Source organism: Trachinotus anak, unplaced genomic scaffold (assembly GCF_046630095.1).
Source record: "Trachinotus anak isolate AG129_WGS33_773 ecotype Australia unplaced genomic scaffold, CSIRO_AGI_Tana_v1 ptg000032l, whole genome shotgun sequence".
NCBI lineage: Eukaryota > Metazoa > Chordata > Actinopteri > Carangiformes > Carangidae > Trachinotus > Trachinotus anak.
In genome coordinates, this window is record NW_027273883.1 from 20,750,860 (window position 1) to 20,771,018 (window position 20,159).

A 20,159-nucleotide genomic window follows, 5' to 3' on the forward strand; every position below is an offset into this window, starting at 1 on the left:
CATACAAGAGTTCTTGTCATGTGGAGACTTGCTGAGGAGGGCCTGTGACCCATTTTGGGTCCCAACCCATAATCCAACCTAGCAATCTGTGAACTGGAATATATTGTTAATTTAACCTCATATCCTGAGGATTTTGATTATATTTTGAAGGTAACTTTCCCAACCAGAGGATTTCTGTTCCTTATTAGGGTTGCAGTTCAAAGTCGAGCTCATTTTCCCCACCAAACATAATGCAGACCTCTTGTTCAAAATAGTGTTTTTTCAGGACCCAAATGAAAAATGTAACTATTATCATTATACACATTAAAGCCACTAATAATTATATTGTTTACATGTGAAGACCTACCAAAGAGGCCTCCAGATCCCAACATCCAGCAGGATATAAATCGGATATATATCCATGTTTCCTAACTTCAATACTGATCCCTTATATTGGCCCCTCCATCATCTCTGATCAGTTGGCTAACAAGTAAAATGTCAGCGTTCATTTCCAGATGTAGATCAAGATATCATCTGTGAAACCTCGAAGTTAACTCCCCCTTCTTTCCTCTACTTGGATGCATGTGAATAGAGATTGACTGAAATGTTAAACTGTACATCATCATTATTCCTGGGTCAAAGCTCGGGTAAGTAGCCAATTGGCCGAGTCGTGACGCTAAACTGACATCTATTGGCCAAGTTGTGGCAGGGTAGGATGTTAAAGTCATTTAGACTCATCAGGCTAAGTGGACACAGTTGACTGAGAGGTCTCGAACCTCCCCACGTCTGGTTGTGGGTAGTTTTCAGTGCCAACAATTCTCAATTAGAGCAGTGGATGAGAGGACATCTGGGCTGCTGAGTCTGTCTGCTTGACTTATGTATATTAATGTCCGCCAACAGGCCTGAATTCATTTCTCAAATGAACCATGCATGTCTGTCTTTTTAACAGATAAACATGACTGATTTAACACATCAGTCAGTCATGATGGTCTAAGTTGGTCTAAGCACCAATGACTATGTCAGAATAGAGTGAAGACTAATTCACTTTTGCAAACCCAAAATCTGGTCACTGAACTGACGACAATGAGCATTTAGTTAAAGTTGCAGTATTCAGTGGTTTTGTATGAACATTGGGTCAAGTGTGTGATCTGAAAGGTGTCAGTAGATACAGATCAATACCATTACAAAGTCTTGTCTTGAATATCAATAATAGCATCATATGATCAATACCGCCTTCCTCACGTTAGCTCACACATTAGTCACATTTACACTCTTTTCAGAGTATGCACCATTTGCTTCTCTGCTGCTGCTGTTGCTGTGGATGTGCAGAATCATCACCTCATTAAATCAGAGAATTCATACAATAAACATTTGTTATTGACAATCCTGTGTTTTAACATGTATCTTATTAAAAACAAACCAGCAAACAGACAACGTTAGCTGCTGAACACAGTTGAGCATTTAGAGGCTAAAGAGCCAGATATCTGATGAAGAGTAAAATACAGCTGAAAGGTGAGAGAATATTGGACTTGTATTTATCAGATGGCCAGGAACAGGACACTGTATGATGCTAATGTTACTACTTGTCTGTTGAGTGTTTAAGTAAACAGCTGATTGATAACATGTTCACTATCTGCTTTATAAGGAGAAAAATGTCAATGTCATATTAAGTTCCTCTCCAGATATATATGTTATATATAGAAACAATCACACCACCAGCAGACGTCTCATGTGACAAAACAGCATTGACTCCTGTTGGTTTGTTCAGTACAATAAGTATTTTAAGTCCTCTCCTCTGTTATTTTAATGGACTTCTCTTAGTCTCTTTTGCTATATCATGAGACTACAGGTTATTCACGTCCACTTCAAGGAGACAGTTGTGAAAGTGACAAAATCACAAGGAGGTCACATTTTCACAGTAACATAAACTAGGAAATCAAATCAAATGACCTTTAAAACTGCCACAGGCATACAAAAGGAGAAGTAAGAGAAAGTGAAAATAGAAACAACCTCAAAAGATGGAGGATGAGGGAGCAGCTGAAGTTACTTTAAAGACACACATATACTTCCTCTTCGTCATCCTCCTCCTCCTCCTCCTCCTCCTCCTGCCCTTTCCACTCCTCTGCTCACCTCACACCACCCGATTCTGATCACCATGCAAATCTCATCGCTATAAAAATCACCTCCATCAGCGTACGGGTGGCACACATCCCACACGTCTCTCTGTTTGACTGGCTGAGGTGAATGAAGATATTCTAAGAGGTGGGTACTTCATATTTAATCAGCTGGAAGTTGTTTATCCTGATTTTTCTATGATGTTGTTCACCCCTCTGTCTCCCCTGTGATCTTCTCCTTCTCCGGTCACATAACGCAGCTCGTGTCAGCTGAGATGTTGGCAGGTGTGTTAGTTCTGGGCACCATCCTCACAGCTTTACCAGGTAAGAAAAACAACAAAATATCTGAGAAATTAGACTTTTTTTCACCATGAGGTGAAAAATTTAACTGTGTATTTATGTTTTATTACTTTAAAAGATAAGAGATGAACTCACAGACTCTTTAATTGTTCATATTTATATTTTTTTCCAAATTTTTATATCAAAAAGGTGTCACACATACCTTTTACAAACACGAATGACTGACTTATAGGATCCATTATGTACATAAGGTTCTGTAGCCAGGTGCCCTTGCCTTTACGCTCAGGTTATTTATAAGTATTGATTCCCTTTTGTGCAAGGTAGTCAGCCAGGCAGGCAGTTAGCAGCACAGGATGACACCACGGCTGCACATCAAGGCTCGTTCTCACTGCTTCGTTTTTATGTGTCACTCTCTGAGCTGAGCAGAACTGTGGTTTGACAAGTTTTCCTCTGAGGAGCTGCATGGAAGGAAAATTTTCACTTGTGGGCAGCTGAAATTTACACTTCTTTTAGTTTCCGAATATCTGTTCCCTAAACCTGCAGTGGGCTTTATTTTATATGGAAGCATTTTGTGGATATAACAGCCACTAGATGCTAATTCATTCGGGAATCTGAGCTGGCCTTCAATAAAAACATTAGTGCAGAAGATGAAAAAGTGTGAAAAAGACATCAGAGTGTAGAGCTGCTATTCAGCTCAGTGTTCTTTGCATGAGCTTTAGGGTTTTAGGTGGAGCATGGTTTTTATGGCCTGTTTTTGGTTTTGTATGTTTGTGCCTTTAAATTAGTACACCTGTGTGTGTGTGTGTGTGTGTGTGTGTGTGTGTGTGTGTGTGTGTGTGTGTGTGTGTGTGTGCAGGTATCCAGAGCAGGTGGAGTGTGTCATTTTCTAGGAGGGAGATCTGTGTGTGGGCAGGAACAACTGTCACTCTGCCCTGTCGTTATGACTACCCATCAGGTATAAAAGCAACACATAAACCTTTTATTTATTTGATCCTCTGTTTAGTTATTGGGTATAAATTTAAAAAAAAAACACAAAATAATAATAATAATAATAGCAATAATGATAATAATAATAATAAAGCCTTAAAATGGTCAAAGTATGCTCCAAGCTCTTGTACCTCTTGCACACCAGGCCACGCTGTGAAGAGAGTCATGTGGTTCCGTGTGTCTGCGGAGGGTCGCAGGGAGTTCACCCACCACACCGACACAAACCAGATCAGCCTGTCATACCGTGGACGCACACGGTGGGAGACACGCAGATGTGATGAATGTTTTGAAATGAAAGCTAACATGAATTAGAAATAAGGTGTGATCATTTAATCCTGGATTTCAGCTACATCGGGGGCAGCTATTCCAGCTGTTCAGTCCAGATTCGGGGTGTGAGGCTGAGTGATGCGGGCCAGTACCACTTCAGGTTTGAGACAGACCAACCACTGGGCAGATGGACCTCCCCTGACACCATCACTCTGGATGTCACAGGTAGGTTCATCTCAGCCGTGACAGTGACGATGAAGGCGAAACACTGTGCTGGTCTCATCCAGCCAGTAGTTTTGTGTATGTGTGACTCTCTGTGCATGTGTGTACGCCAGACCTCCAGGTCCAGGTGCATCCAGCCAGGCCCGCCAACATGTTTGGCTTCGGGGAGACGGTGTTTGTAGGCTGCCAGGCCAGAGGATGTGCTGCCCCAGGACGGAGTCTCGCACTCTACAGGTGTTAAGATTAGATTAAGATGGCCTTTATTAGTCCTGCAGGAGGGAAATTTGTAGTATTACAGCTGCAAAGTAGACAGTGCAAGAAAAAAAAACTGCAAATGTTGGTAACAAACATTAACAAAAAGATAAATAATACATGATATGTACAATTAGATATTTACAAAATATACAACAACAATAGCACCAGATAATTGCACGGTTGGTATGTGAAGTTATTGCACATGGTGTTTGTTTATTACACTGTAGATTTGATGTGATGCTCTGCACACAGGAACGGCCTAAACCTTGGCTCCTATGAGAAATGGATGATCATCAACCGCTTTGACCAACAGCACGCTGGAGGGTACACCTGTCGACCAATCCCACCACAGAACGTACAGTCCCCGCCCCTCTCCCTGGCTCTGGGACGTAAGTAACTTCAATCAACCAATCAAGCTTGTTTGTGTCTTCACACGTGAACCTGCTTGCAGGAAGCTACATCTGGGACTTGGTAGACACAAGTATTGCTCTGATGAGTTTTGTTGTTGGGAGACAACGCAGAAACACAAGCAGCTAAAACTTTGAAAACTATTTAACGAAGATTTTCAAGAAGAAGGATGTTTATTACAATATGTTCAATAGCATATGAAGTATTAACAATTCTACTTTGTTTGATGTACTCCAATATAAACTGTATTTACATTTTGCATTATTTCAACTCCACTCTCCACTCACTTTCTTCTGGCCTCTTTGTCCCCATTTCTTCCTCATATATATTTCCTCTCTCTCTCTCTCTCTTCCCCTTCAGACGCTCCTCGCTCCACCTCCATAGCAGTCTTTCCAGTAGGGGAGGTGTCCGAGGGGGGGTCTGTCACTCTTACCTGCAGTAGTGATGCAGCTCCGCCTGTGGAGAGCTTTGCATGGTTTAAAGGTCCAGGACAGTCCAGTCTGTTTACTGATACACTACATGATGGCTACACGACACTAACTGTTCAGTGCTCACATTAACCAGCTGTGTAGCAGATATGAGCTTGTTGATGATAGTTACACAAAACGTGATTTCTGCAGTGAAGGTCCTTTAATGATTTTGTTGAAGCAGAGTGGAATAACATTTTCCTAGAGACTGTTGATCATGAGCAGGTGAAGTTTTTTGTTTTTTTGGAGGAGGAAATCAAGCACAGTGTGTAGATATTTCATGCATGGTTGATGACATAGATGACATTTGGATTATGCTGTAGCGTGAAATTATATGTGTGCTAATCTGCACCTGTGTCTGTGTGTGCTCTGCAGACATGGAGAGTGGCAGCATCCCAGATAGTTTCAGGCCTCAGCTCCAACTGTCCCACCTCAAATACTCAGACAGAGGAGAGTACTTCTGTGTAGCCCGTAACTCACTGGGAACAGACCGCTCCAATCCACTGCAGCTCAATGTCACTTGTAAGTATGTTGCACGTTTTCATAAGTGTCAGACACAAGCACAGTTCAGAATCAAAACTACATGCTTAGATCAGAAGTTCATTTTGATTGTAAAAGAAAAACCCTTTGTATATTAGAACTGGATGTATGACTCTGCTGTAGGTCTTCTTGTGTGAATCTGCCTGTATTTAACTGATTTGAGGGGAATGGGGATAATGGCTTCAACAGGAAGTGATACAAACTGAATCCAGCCTTCTGTCTTCTGATTTTCTGATTTTACAATATGGATCAAAATGTAGTAGATCTGAAGTGATTAATAAGTCAGTCTGCAGAACATTAATCAGCAGCTATGTTCAAAATCAGTTAATTGTTCAAGTTTTTTTTTCTTTTTTTGTTTTTTAGCAGAAATGCCTCCACCTGCTCAAATGTAAGGATTTAAAAAGCCGTTCTTTGTTATGTGACCACCAACTGAGTGTTTTGGGGTTTTAGACTGTTGGTCTTACAGTAATTTGAACAGCCTTGCACTCAAGGAAATTTCCTATTTTCTGACAATTTACAAGAGAAGCATCATTGCAGGCATGAAATTCAGTATAAAACTGGTTCAGTAGGTCTGGGATCAAGATTTCTTTTTCCTGATCAAAAACAGCATAATGGATTTTATATTCTATGTTGGAATAATTATATTGTTATGCTGTTTTTCTTGACTACGGTCCTTTTTACATCCCTGCTTTCCTTCATACCTAAAACTTAAAGATCTGTGGGCTGTATGTATGTTTCACATTTCCTACTTTAGCTTAATAATTAGAAACATCAGCCACGCTGCATGTTGTTCCGGCACCAGTGCTGCCACTATTAAGCTTTTGATCGCTGGTGGCATGGGCTCAGTGTGGTAGAAAAATGTCCATAATGCAATAATGATGTCTCTGTTTTTCTCCCTGTCTGCCTGTTTAGACTCTCCAAAGAACACACATGTGCTGGTGAGTCCTCGAGGTGACATCAGAGAGGGTTCATATGTGAACCTGAGCTGTGTCAGCCACGCAAACCCTCCCGCCAGCAGGTGTGTGGGATCAACACGGAGACAGTTTCCTACCAAGTAGTGAATCAAACACATGCCAGAGCTGACCTGAGTGTAACTCTGTAAACTGTTTTTTCTTTTCATGCTCCTTCCAAGTGTGTTAGCTTTTTGTCGTCCTATTAAAATGATCTAAATTCAATCGTTCATTATCCTTTACGGTTGCAAATTAGCAGTTTGGAGAATTTGGATTAAACTATTTAAATGTTGATATATATTCATATCTCTTCACCTAAGCAAAATCCAGTGTTATCAATCAAATTTTTAATTTATACATTTTCAAATGATACAGAAATCTGTTGTTGCCCTATAAATCATTTTATCGCCACCACCCCCTCACTCCTCCCTCCCTCTCTGCTGCAGGTACGCTTGGTACCGTGTCCTTGGTGATCAGGTGTTGGCGAAAGGAACGGTTCAGAACCTGACGTTCCCTTTGGTGCGAGCTCACCACGCTGGTCAGTACTACTGCACAGCATCAAACCGATTAGGATACCAAACCTCTCCTGTTGCAAGTCTCACTGTTCTCTGTAAGTAGCGGGTGTGTTGTATGTGTGTGTACGACTCCTCTACATTTAGATCATATAATGTTTTTATCAGCGGATTTGCCAATATTTGTTATCAGTATAATAGGTACAGTATTTACACAGACATGTTACTCCGTGGCAACACTGGGATCATTGTCAGATCAGTACTGGCCAACCTCTCCCTCCTCTATGCATCAGTAGGCTACCTCTAAAGTGTCCTGTAGAGATCATTCTTTCACAGATTATCTAAACTGTATCTTTGTAAAACAATTATCTACCACACTGAAATCAGGTTAGGATCCATTTTTTGAAACAGATTTGAACAATAGGGATTCCAGACCTTCACCTTCAACAGTCCCTGTTTCTTTTCCGTGAATATGAATTATTGTCCCTCTGAATTTGTGTCCCAAAGATTCACAACACAGTAGAAAGGTCCCTTTAGAATATGTGTATGACAGTTGGAAAAATAAAAACATTTCAAGCCCATTTAAACTGCAGTAAAATAATCGATATAATAATAATTCCACTTCCTCTCTCTCTAGATCCTCCTAAGAACACCTCAGTTCTGGCTCGCCCCTCCAGTGTGGTGGATGCTGGCCGACCGTTGACGTTGACCTGCAGCAGTCAGGCCAACCCAGCGGTGGACAACTTCACATGGCACCGATTAGCTCTGGACGGGGGCTCCGTACAATGTTAGCATCCTAAAAATGTGATTCCACTCAAGGTTAACAGAACAAAATCATCAACACTTAACTCTCTCCATGGTGAAACGTTTGTAGTCGGTAAAACCTCATGTGCTCTGTGCTCCTGCTCTGTTTATCTGCATCTGAAACTGTAAGTGAATCTTCTCCCTCTCTGTGCTTCTTCATGAAGCGTGGGGAACCAAGTCCGGTCCCGTTTTCACCTTCTCAGAGGTCGGCCCCGGAGAGAGCGGTCAGTACTACTGTGAGGCCAGGAATCGGATCGGAGCCCACAGCTCTCCTGTCCTCACTGTGCGAGTCAGAGGTACGTAGAGTCTCATGCACGGATATTTCTTAATCTTTCAGACTTTTTGTCAGTCTGTCTTTGTGTTTTGTCACAATAAAAGTGATGCATTTCTTCTTTGTAAGCACACTGCAGTGAAGTGGAGGCTCTCACTTTTATTTTAAGCCACACTAGCAGTGCTTTGTTGGCTGTCCACCCCTTTGGCCTTGACTGAAACGGGCCCCAAAGAGTAAAAGCTGATTTTAGTGATAGTAACAAAACTGGGATTTATTTCTTTGAAAATGATTATTGCTTCACAAAAAAAGATGTCAATGGATGTTTTTTTTTAATGTGGTGACCTTCCTGAGCTGTAAAGGTGTCATTCAGAGTTACGTCCACACTCAGTCTGTTGTGGTTAGTCTTTCGTCCCTGCTGACCACCGTTCCCTGACAGTCTCCTGCATTTACTGTTGTGAGCTGTTACCTGACTTTTCTCCTTTTTTCCTAAGTCATAATGAACACGGTCACTTTTAGGAGTGCAGAGGAAGAGATGAGGTGTCACTGATAATCTTAGTGAAGCACTCCTGCCCCATTTTTACATCTATGTTTCTGATTATCTCAGACTGTTTAAAACTGTTTTGTGTGTATATATGAGATTATGGTTAAAGGGGTGTTTGGATAAGTTTCTGTGAGTTTGAAGTGATGAGTGATGAAACCTCCCTGTCACTATCACGGCATGGGGTCCAGGCTCTGGTCTTGATTGTGTATGGTCTCATGATTCCTGACTGTTTTTCTATGAGTCATGGTGAGTCATGTAAAGCCCTCTCTCTATGAGGGGAAAGGAGGAGGTGATGAGGTGTTGTGGAAAACTACTATTTGAGTCTAGACAGCTGAAGAAGTAGAGTTGGGTTTGGAAATCAGAACTGGAAACACAAGTCTCAAGTCTAGACGACTGCACGATGATGCACAGCTCTTTTCCCGTTCCTCACTTTCTCTTGTTCTATTTTTATGTCAGCTGTTCTTTTTTCACTTGCTGTGCTTCTATTTTTGTTCATCTCATGTCGCCTCTCATTTATGCATCATTTCCTCTTTTTACTTCATGCTGATAACCTTTATTATCCCTCTGCCGGCAGGTCGTCTTAAGGTCATTGCCCTGGCGTCAGCAGTGGGCGTGTCTGCTGGACTCATCACTCTCACTGTGGCCATTATGATCAGGTGACAGGAAGTACAGTGTTGCTAAAAAGGTTATGAAATTATAAAATGTTCTATATTTCTACAAACAGCTGACCTGAAATGTGACCAAATCCTCACCATAGTCCTCTAGTCAAATTAAAGAAATAACACAAAGACCATCATACTTTTTTATGTATTTATTGAACAAAATGTTCAAACAGTAAATGTGTTGTTGGAAAAAGTGAGTGGTTTGACCTCCTTGAAGAGCAATAACTTCAACCAAACGTTTCCAGTAACTGTTGATCAGTCCTGCACTTCCACTCGTTCCTCCTCACAAATGTTGGTGGGTTTCCCTGAATCAACAGCTGGCCTCGGGTCCTCCCACAACATTTCTGTTGGGTTAACGTCTGAACTTTGACTGGTAGACTGGTTTATGTGTTCAGGCTCATTGTCTCACTGCAAGACCCATTTTCTCGTGAGCTTCAGTTCACAGATAGAAACCCTGACATTTATTTTCTGATACAATAAACAATTTCATAGTTCCATCAATGATGGCAAGTCAGTCTGGTCCAGAGACAGCAAAGCAAACCCTAAACCGTGATGCTGACTTGAAAAGAACTGATAATTCATGAGATTCACATACTTTGTCCAACAATGTTTAATGTTGGATCATTTTGCTCAATAAATAAATGAAGAAGCATTATATACTTATGCTATTTGATTAGTTGGATTCTCTTTATCTCGTTTTAGGACCTTCAAAAAGGATCTGGTCACATTTTAGGTCAGAAATATTGAACATTTTAAAGGGTTCACCACTGTACACTGCTGTTTACTCGCTGCTTGATGGGCTATTTCTGTAGTCTTCCACATGATAAAACAGTTTTTGTCCTGTTTTCAGGAGGAATACTGAATAACTGTATGTCCATTGTAGTGTTTTTTTAAATTAGCATGAGTTTTTTTTATATTTTATAGGTTTTTGAGGGAGGTTGATCTTCAAACAGTCAATTTTGTGTTTTAATTGCATCATTTTGTGGTAGAAGTCATCTCATGGTTGTGGTTTGATAATCGTTCCTGTGTCTTCACAGTAAAAACATGCACAGAGTAGACATGGAGTCAGTAGAAGTAGCAAGCAAGGTACAGTAATCATCGTGTTATTATTTTCCATTGATCTTAATATCTTCAATTTTTGTTGAACCCGTAGCTGACATTTTTAAAATTTTTTAATACTAATTAATTCCCTCATGTGTGTATGTGTGTGTGTGTGTGTGTGTGCGTGTGTGTGTGTGTGTGTGTGTGTGTGCGCGTGTGTGTGTGTGACCCCAGCGTCCGTCAGTGACAGCTGACACCATGTTCTATGAGTCAGCCCAACAGAACTTCCCAGTGAGAAAGGGCAAGATGTCTGACATACCGGTGAGCGACTCAGTACACAACCTCAGTCTTATATAACTTATATAACTTATACAACAAGTGTGTGTGTGTGTGTGTGTGTGTGTGTGTGTGTGTGTGTGTTTGTGTATGTGTGTGTGTGTGTGTGTGTGTGTGCAGGAGGAGCCAGATGACTTGAGTGACAGCTTCCACCCCTCCATCATTCCTCTAAAGGATGCTCCACCAATCACTGAAGTTGAAACTTGCAGCCCCACCCCCAACTACATCACTGTCCAGTACTCCAGGTTGTCCAGGTACGACCCATCTTCCTCCCTCTCAGTCATCCCCCTGTCTGACTGTTTTACTTTCAAACTTTCTTCTTCCTCTTTTTTTTTATACTGACGTTCTGTCATCTTCTGTCTCCCATCTGCACCATCTGCACTCTACTGTTTCATGTCTTGCAAATTTTATTTTACAACTACATTGGCTTATTCCTCCCATCTCCCTCTTGCTTTCTTCTTTATTCTTCTTTCATCACCTTCTCTTTGGTCTGTTTCGTTCCCCCTCTCATCTTCAGCACCTTCTTCTGTTTGTGAGAGGACAATAAATCTCTCGTCCCAGTTTTGACTCATGAAATAATATCTCTGTTTATGATATAATCTGAGTCAGATGTCCACATGAGCTCATATGGTTTCTGTTCGTTGTTGATGTCGGGTCAGTGGAGACCAGGTGCAGGTCCACAACCTGCCACTAGGTGGTGATAAAAAACCAAAGGACTCCTCCAAAGTTGTTTACACCTTACTGCCCCAGCCTCGCCACTGAACACAAGGAATCAGGTACAAAAGCTTAAAGTAATGTCTACAGACCTCAATTCTGTCCTGTTTTTATGTTGCTGTATACTTTCTTATTGTGTACACACTGGAACATGTCAGTACTATTATCACCCACATACAGTATTATGCTCAAAATGGTTGAGATTTTACAATAATCCAGCAAAATTGTGCCCCTTAGAAAGAAAAAGGATTAAAGGATTAAAAACCAACAAACTTAGCTGTTTATCTTAATAATGTACCATATATGAAGCAACTCTGTGGTGCAACAACTAAAACCATGCAGGAATAAACATTAAAACAGCTGAATGAAATAATCATTGAATTATTATAATCACATTATGCTCTATTGTTCTGTAATACAGTCATTTGTGTTCACTACTCATGTTTCTGCTCTTGTTATTCCCCACTGCCTCCTCCTATGTTCCCCCTCATCTGTACAACACAGCACCCCTGCATCCGTCCAGAGGAAGTCAGAAACTGCTCCTTGTGAACTCTAAAGATGCCCTACCTGTTACAGGTCAGACATGTTGTTAAGGGATTCTCCGTGGTTCTTCAGACCATGAAGGCAACATGTGGTCTTGCTGCTGAGTGGGAGTCCAGCCTCTGCACTGTGTTGCATGTCTTTCCTGTTTTTACTATGCATCTTACCACAGCATGATGTCTGACAAAGTGAAAGTCCTCAAGGGTAAAGGTGAAAGGAGCATCAACACCTACAGCCATTTCACTTGCATTCATATCCACAGTACAGGTTATAGCTACTGTTGCTTTTTAGTTAATGTGTGACACTGAAATTTGCAACTAAGAATATGTAGATGGCACTATCTGACTGTTTGCTGCATTAACCTTTGCATCCATAATTATGTTACCTCCAATAAAATGAAAGTGTGTTATTAATCATAATAATGGACAAAAACCTGACATCTGTAAAGAATATGTTATATTTGACACATACATTTCTACACTGCATTCAACGATGTCCTTAACAGGCTTGTTCTGATTTATTCAGTTTATGCAGCTTGTGCCCATTAAATCATTGTTTCCATTTTTATGTAGTGTAGGCTAAATCAGCAATAATGTAAATTACATGTTGTAGTTTGTTACACTAAAGAAAAATAAAACAAATGTTATAACTTGACTGTATGTTTGTATGTATGTTTTTTTTTTTTCTTTGCAGCTCACACACTATTGAAACATGAAACCATCCATCCATCCGTTATCTATACCTCTTTGTTCAGCACATATCATACACAAAGTGCTTTAAATAACAGAGAAACAGAACAGAGCATAGAAAAATAAAAAGCAGCAATTAAAAGCAGAGATACAACTCTTTAGCATGTTTTTAAAAGTAGCCAGGATCTGAGGAATTACAGTATAGTGAATGTGGCTTCATCCTTTCTTGCTTTAACCCCAGGAACACTAAGCAGTGGACTGGTCTACAGGTTCATAGTGTGGATGCAAGTCAAAGATATGCTTAGGCCGTACGCTATTAAGCGATTTATAGGCTAATTAATAGGCTAATTATATACCAGACTTACTTAATAGACTCAAAGTAAAGGTTGATGAGGTCATCATGAGATAACCCCTCAGACACAGAAATAGATTTCTTGCAAAGAAATTGTAATGGTTCAGGTAATATTTGGACCCAGTTTGAGTGTTGGTGAGATATTTATTAGGAAAAAGAGTTGAATGAGGTCGAATTGATGAATGAATCGATTAGTAAAGAGCACAAGAGAGAACACGAGAGAAATTTTCAAAATACAAATACTTGGTAGCATAGAGAGTTACTATCATTGACGCAAACTGGACAGTCGGGTGAGAAGTGAAGGGTGAGCTGGAGTACATGAACAGTAGGAAATGAGTAACAATGCCCTCAGGTGTGCAGGACTGCCAGGAGCCAGGACAGGTAGCCACGCCCACAACACACGCAAGGGAGGAGGAGCCATAAGGGAGAACGGGAGAGACACAGGGAAACACAAGGGAAGGGAGAAAAAACTACTCCGAGCCATGTCAGAAATCACTCACACACTAATCTCCTTTGTCACAGACTGGCTCAGGAAATGTGACATCATGGAGTCAATGTAAAGGTTATATAACAAACAATTCACTGCAACTAAAAGTAACACGAATAAACAAAGTGTTGTGGAAATCAGCCATGAAAGCAGTGTATGGATGAGTGGTACATGTGCTGTGAAGGTGATGATACAAAGTGGATGTCAACAGTTGGAAGAGAGAGCAAAGGAGCGCAACGACCAGCTTTTATAGCCCAGGTGAACTTCATCCAGCCAGTGTCCTGCTGAGGCTGCCCAGGACATCCTCAGGGGACAATGTGAAAGACGTCACAACTTATGTGACTGTTTCATCACTACAGATGTGGGACTGTGGATTGTAATATCCTACTAATTGTTTGGGTTTTTCCACAATGACACTGATCGTGTAAGAGCACTCTTTCAACGTGTTGCTCAACTGTTAGTGTTTTTGGGTTTGTTTTTTTTTTGATATTTCAGTCATGGCATCTTACACCACAGACAAGACTGTCACATTTTAAACAATTTCAAAAAAATACTGACCAGCAGCAGATATAAGCCTGTTGGCTAAACCTGTCTAACCCACATCAGCGGCGCAACAAATGTGTCACAATCACATATAAATTGTGACATTTTCTTTCTTGATATGAAGCTGCAATTCTGTTGGGTATCATGCTAAAAACTATAAACAACTATAAAATCATATTTAGTCATTATGTTTTATGAACCCACGGTTTTTATTTCTCCCCTCAGGTTGCAGTCATTTATGCACTGCACTGAGAACAGAGATTTTCACTGCATTTTCGTAGCATTTACTAAGTGTTTAATGCTCACAAATCTGAACCATTGAGGTCAATAAACATCTGCCACACGTGTTTCCTCAGATACCTCACATTTGTGTGTGTTTCTTTAAGTTCAGATGACATTATTGGAGGCTGCATAACTTGTAATGATCACGTATAATGAGAGGAAGTAGGGAGGGGACACACTCCCACTTCTGCTTTTTACTCCATAAAATCTTCTTGTCAATCAGCATTAAGCAAAATTGCTACAGCTGGTGAGTACTTTAAACTTTGATCCACTGACACTTTATAGAGATTTTTCTGTCCACTGATTGAAAGTAATGAACTGTGTCTTGAATCATCATGTCCCAGGTTGATTTTCATAATGGAGAGTTGGATTCTGTTGGTGCTGGGTTTTTTGCCTGGTAAGGAAACGTACCCTTTTTAATGTAATGTGAGGAAACTTTCTTTGATCATATACAACCTCTGCTTATAATTTTTGCATACAATTAAATACATTTCATATGATGTTACCAGTGCCTGTGGTAACTAGAGCTACAACCAAATTTAACTGAAAGTGTGTCTTTCATTGTTTTTGTCCAAAGGTGTTTGGAGTGGAAGTTGGGGTGTGGCCTTTGAAAATCAATGTGCTTTGAAAGGGACATCAGTAGTTATAAAATGCCGCTATAACTACCCTCCCGGTCATTTTGTCACTTCAGTGTGGTGGTCTAAAGCCCACTATATATCTGGCAAGTGGAGGCTGACTGCCCTTTCTAGTCTCCCTTCACCCCCAGACTACTCATATGTGGGCAACAAAAATGGTAACTGTGATCTGGAGATCAAAAATGTCCGACACGCTGATGAAGGAGCGTACTTTTTTAGTTTTACGACAACACTGAACCGGTGGACCAGTCAGACCTACATTGATTTCTCCGTAAAAGGTAACAACGAAATAATGCAATGGGGTAACTTTGTCATGAAATTAGGTTTTAGTAAGGTTTTAGTAAAATGTGTAAAATGGATGTTTGTGTTCCTGGACCAGAGTTAACCACTGTTGTACAGCCGAGCACTGTGACAGAGGGAGACACTGTCAGCCTGACCTGTGTGACAGGTTGCCCAACACCTACAAACATTGTCTGGTTTAGAGATGGACAACTTGTACCAAAACAAGTCTTCCAGGCCAGAAGAGAGGATGCCGGGCTGTACGACTGTGCCGCCTTGGAGCAAATCACAGTCAGATCTAACCCGGTGGCTCTGAACGTTCAATGTAAGTGCACAATTAACACTGAAGCTGAATTCAGCTTTTTTTCACAGCAGACGTGGCTCCCGTCTTTTCAAGCGTCCCAGGAAGCCACGACAGGGAGGCTGAAGCAGCTAAATGGAATTCAGCCGTCACTAACTCAATTTATCAGGAAATTTCATTACGTCTGGCACAAACATTCACTTGGACTCAAAGATGAACTGGTTAAAATTTGGTGGTCAAAGGTCAAAGGTCAAGAATTCATAACACAATTTAACACAAATGTCTAAGGATAAAATGATGAAGTAATGAAATTTTGTATCCAAAAGGTCAAAGGTCAACTTCACTGTGACATCATAATGTTCTGCAAATATACTTTTATATATATCTTTCCTTCAAAGTCCTCACTACATGTATTATATGAGTCTGGACAGATGTGGAGGGTTGGTGGAGGCAGTAATCCTGGTTTCTCTAATGTTCTCAGTTTTCCTTGTTGAGTTCTTTTTAGTTCTTCTGGGTATTTTTTTAGTATTTATTTAGTATTCTATTAGTTTTGTTTTTATGTTTTTAAACTCTGGATTTACATAATCTTATGTCATGTTAGCCACCTTTTAAAAATAAATATGATTCTGATCATAGACATAGAAACAATTTCCTCTTTCACAATAAAATAACTAACTAAATTATTGCATTACAAACTATATCAAATTAATTGATGTTTGGGTTGTTTAGTGTAGATCAGCTACTGTGAGATGAAAAATGAAAGAAAAACACACTGCACTTCTCGTTATGCCTCAGTCCTGAGGATCAGAGTTCATTTGTTCAACTCTGTGGCTGAACGTCCTGACCGTCTCTCAATCAGATGCTCCTAAGAGAGTAACACTGTCGGTGAGTCCATCAGGAGACGTCGTCCAGGGAAGTTCAGCGACTTTCACCTGCAGCAGTGAAGCCAACCCACCTGTGACACCAAGTGGATACAGCCTGTATAAGGACGGACAGTTTATCAGCTCAGGACAGAACCACACCATCTCTGACATCCAGCCCAGCCTCAGTGGACTGTACCTCTGTCAGGCCTGGAATAATATCAGCCGGAGGGGCGTTGACTTGATAAACTCTACTGAGATTCACCTTGATGTCCAGTGTAAGTACGATGAGACGTTACACTGACAGGTCTGGTTTCCAGTGTCTTTTCATTTGTTACAGATATTGTGACACTATGGATACAGGAACACAGTGTAAACACAGAAGTTCCGCATTTCTCATGTTGCGTTCAGGAGGTGTCAAAAGTTCACCCTCACAGTAACAAGTGATTAAAAGCAGGAAACACTCAGTTACCTGATAGAATAACTTCCACTGGTTTATTATTCCCAGTCTGCCTGTCTCTTTTTCATCAGGATGAAGTACTGACACTATGAGAGACTCAGTCAGCTGGAGAGGAAGTGCTGATAAAAAATGTTCATATTTGCACAGTAGCATACACATATAAATCAACCTCCTAATATTGATCATCTTAAAAGGGGAAAGAATTCAAATACAAAGACCTGATTATTTTGGAAAAGTCATCTCTCATGAAATACACAAGTTAGAGATCATGTTTGGAAGAAATTGTTAACTTTTGGAGAAAATTCTGCCAATAAGACTGAAATATTTTGACAAAAAAAGTAGTCCAGCCTAAAGAGCATCCGCTGACTGAGTGGTCCCCAACATTTCTGGCTTGTGTCCCTTTCAAATAAATTAATTGTGACCCCTGATCACAGCCTAAGGTAGCACAGCCTTAGTTGTGAGCAGCTCAACAATGTTTTATTTGAAGGACTTCTAGACGCTTGAAGAGGTGAATGTGTGCGTTATCTCACAAGAAACAAGTGCAGATCTAGAAAGCACATTATCTCTCTTGTCTCGTTTAGAATAAAACCATTTAAAAAAATGTTTGTTCTTCTTTTCAGACCGTCCAACAAACATTTCAGTTTCTGCAAATCCGCCACGTGTTGTTGAGGGCGGCAGTGTGAATCTGACCTGCAGCAGTGTGGCGAACCCCGCCACAGTCAACTACACCTGGTACAAGAGGACAGATGAACCCGGCTCCAGCTCCATGCTCCAGGTGGGCTCAGGACAGGTGCTGTCTCTTCCCTCTATGAAGGCGTCCCACACTGGACTCTACCTCTGCCAGGCCAGCAACAGTGTGGGCGAGGGCAACTCCAATGAGATGCTGCTGACCATGACGGCAGAGCAAGGTTTGTGTCACTATGGAAAAATTACTTTTTACAGTCATGGAGATGAATAATTATCTCCAACAGAGAAGAGTTTAAAGTGACGCAAAGCAGCAGTGCCTCAGCTTCTACCCACAGTAATCTGACCCCACTGTGTGTTTCTCCTCAGGCAGCCAGCTCGTCCCAGTCTTAGCCGCAGTTGGAGCCTTTGTTATTGTGGTACTTTTGATAATGCTTCTTTTTTTTTGGTGAGTCAATGAGTAATGAAAGTGTGACAGAGAGACTTGTGTTATTTTTAGTTTTTTGTATCATTGCATTTTTTCTATAGATCTTTTTCCACATCATGTGTAACTTTTTTTACGTGTTTCACCAAATGTTGTCATGGCTGCGTGTGTGTGTGTGTGTGTGTGTGTGTGTGTGTGTGCGTGATCTTAACTCTCTGCTTGGTCACCACCTTTTAACCCCTTAGTTTTTTGACATGACGTTAGCTCCCCTCTGATACAGATGGTCAGTAAAATGTGAGTGTGTTCAAAAGCAGTTTATATGTCAAGCTGCTGTGTTTCCCATTATTACAGAACTTCTCTGAAATGGGAAACCACAAGATTGACCAACAACTCATGTTGCTCTGTTCTGAGTCTAGGAACAGTTGTGTTTTTTCATATTTACTGATTTATATATTTTTTGTTTTTGTTGTGTTTTTGTGGCAGGAGGAAACACAGAACCCATGCAGAGGAAAAAGTGAGTACATCCAATAAGAGTAATCAAATCTTATGATTAACTGTCAGTGATGCTAGCGGGGGGATATTTCGACTTCCCATTTAAACAGAAACAATTATAATATCATTTTCAGTGTCTTTGAAGAAGTGAAGTGGCTTTTTTTAAATTATGAATTTTTATTTCTAATCCTATGATGTCTCACAGTAACACTGTTTTAGTGGGGTCAGAACAAAAGTACCTAAAATGCAGCAAAAACTGCCTTTTGTTATTTCCTCTGCAGCACACCGTGTTTGACTCCAGGCTCAGAGGAAAAGGCTCGAGCTCTTCAGACAGAGAAGTTCAGACTGACACTGTTTATGCCAACATTCACACATTTCCACCCACTTCTCCTCCTGTTGCTGCTCCAGACGTCACTTCTCATTCACAGAGGAACTCACATCATGAAAATGTAAATATGATGCACAAACATGAATGTTCAGATGCAAGAGACATTAAGCGAGATTTTGAAAAAATTCCTTCCACTCCTCCTCTCCCCTCAGGTCACCGCTTCTTATGAAGCTGAAGTTACCTACTCAGCAGTTAACATCAAACCCCGAAACCTGAGTCGCAAACATCATATAAACAACAGCAGAGCTCCACAAGACTCCTGGTAGGTTTACTGTCCAAACATTACTGAAGCATCACAGCATCTTTTCATTCACTGTCAGTCAAGTCTCGTTCATATCCTTACACTTGATATCACTGTTACTGTACAATCGTAAATTTACTTACAAAATAACACAGAACACAAAAACAACCACACCTTTGATCTTGACTGAGTAAAAATGGAAACTTCCTTGTGTTGATGACCAGATCTGTAGACAGGATCTTACAATAACTGAGGTCACGACTGACTGACTGACTGACTGACTCACTGACTGATTCCTCTCCATCATTAACCATCCGCACCACTGAAGAGATTATTGACTCCATGGCTAATAATAACTTCAGTCCCACTTCCTCATCACCTGCATCCCTGCATTGAATTTATTAGAAGTCACACTTCCTCTGAACCAGTCTTCACCCTGAAAACTCCATAAAACCTTTCAGTTATGTTTTCTGTAGACATTTATCTCCCTGCAGTAAAGATATGCAATCTAGTTTAAAATAACATTATTAACATGTGTGATACATGTATTGGAATGGAAACTCCCTCTCTGGTAATAAAATATTACACAGATTGCCATACATATTATTCCAGAGGACATGACCTCAGTGTCCTTACAGGTATCTACTGATGATAACAATGCTGAACTTAAACTGCACAGCAGCAATAGGAATAAAAACAAATGCTTGGCTGAAGCATATGGATGTGGTGCAAGGTGTGATAGCTGCTATTAATCTGTCGTTATCAGGGAAGGTACAGAAAAACTACTAATACCATCATTTTCTCCTCAGGTCCAAAGATGAATCTGTGATCTACGCAACAGTGGTTACATCCGACTGATCCAGACCTTTGTGCAACTGCATCAGCAACAGTTGAACATGTCTTTCGTTATACTTACTTATTTATGATGTATTTATATTACTATGTTATTGTGTTTTGGATTGTTTTTTTATTTTTGAAAAATAAAAAAATAAATTAAATAAAAAGTCGCTGAACATCAGATGTCTGACTTTATAGCTTTGTATTGTGTCTGGCATACTGCATGATACAGTGTAACTATTGTGTGCAATAATGTACAGAAAGTCAGTAAAGAATAAATGTGATACAAGACTCT

General features: G+C 40.5%; 2 protein-coding genes across 3 annotated transcripts; both read left to right on the top strand.

The window, feature by feature from the left end:
- Positions 1–1,002: 1,002 nt before the first annotated feature.
- On the top strand, positions 1,003–12,555 carry LOC139613756 (sialic acid-binding Ig-like lectin 10). Of its 2 annotated transcripts, none has more exons than XM_071470606.1 (19): positions 1,003–2,241; positions 2,354–2,417; positions 3,250–3,348; positions 3,526–3,637; positions 3,727–3,872; positions 3,983–4,103; positions 4,377–4,513; positions 4,893–5,015; positions 5,375–5,521; positions 6,452–6,557; positions 6,936–7,099; positions 7,639–7,788; positions 7,970–8,101; positions 9,192–9,273; positions 10,317–10,365; positions 10,555–10,641; positions 10,777–10,910; positions 11,316–11,432; positions 11,875–12,555. In XM_071470606.1, the coding sequence occupies exons 2-18, from the start codon at positions 2,369–2,371 to the stop codon at positions 11,416–11,418; spliced, it is 1,941 nt and encodes a 646-aa protein (XP_071326707.1). In that variant the 5' UTR covers positions 1,003–2,241; positions 2,354–2,368; the 3' UTR covers positions 11,419–11,432; positions 11,875–12,555. The 2 variants fall into 2 exon arrangements, with proteins under 2 accessions (XP_071326707.1, XP_071326708.1); XM_071470607.1 differs by having other exon boundaries at positions 11,894–12,555.
- Positions 12,556–14,453: 1,898 nt separating this feature from the next.
- LOC139612846 (B-cell receptor CD22-like) lies at positions 14,454–20,153 on the top strand. The gene is made up of 11 exons (XM_071468924.1): positions 14,454–14,510; positions 14,608–14,660; positions 14,841–15,176; positions 15,278–15,502; positions 16,338–16,616; positions 17,419–17,706; positions 17,852–17,930; positions 18,390–18,420; positions 18,680–18,847; positions 18,939–19,048; positions 19,837–20,153. The coding sequence occupies exons 2-11, from the start codon at positions 14,621–14,623 to the stop codon at positions 19,883–19,885; spliced, it is 1,605 nt and encodes a 534-aa protein (XP_071325025.1). The 5' UTR covers positions 14,454–14,510; positions 14,608–14,620; the 3' UTR covers positions 19,886–20,153.
- The last annotated feature ends 6 nt before the right edge of the window (positions 20,154–20,159 follow it).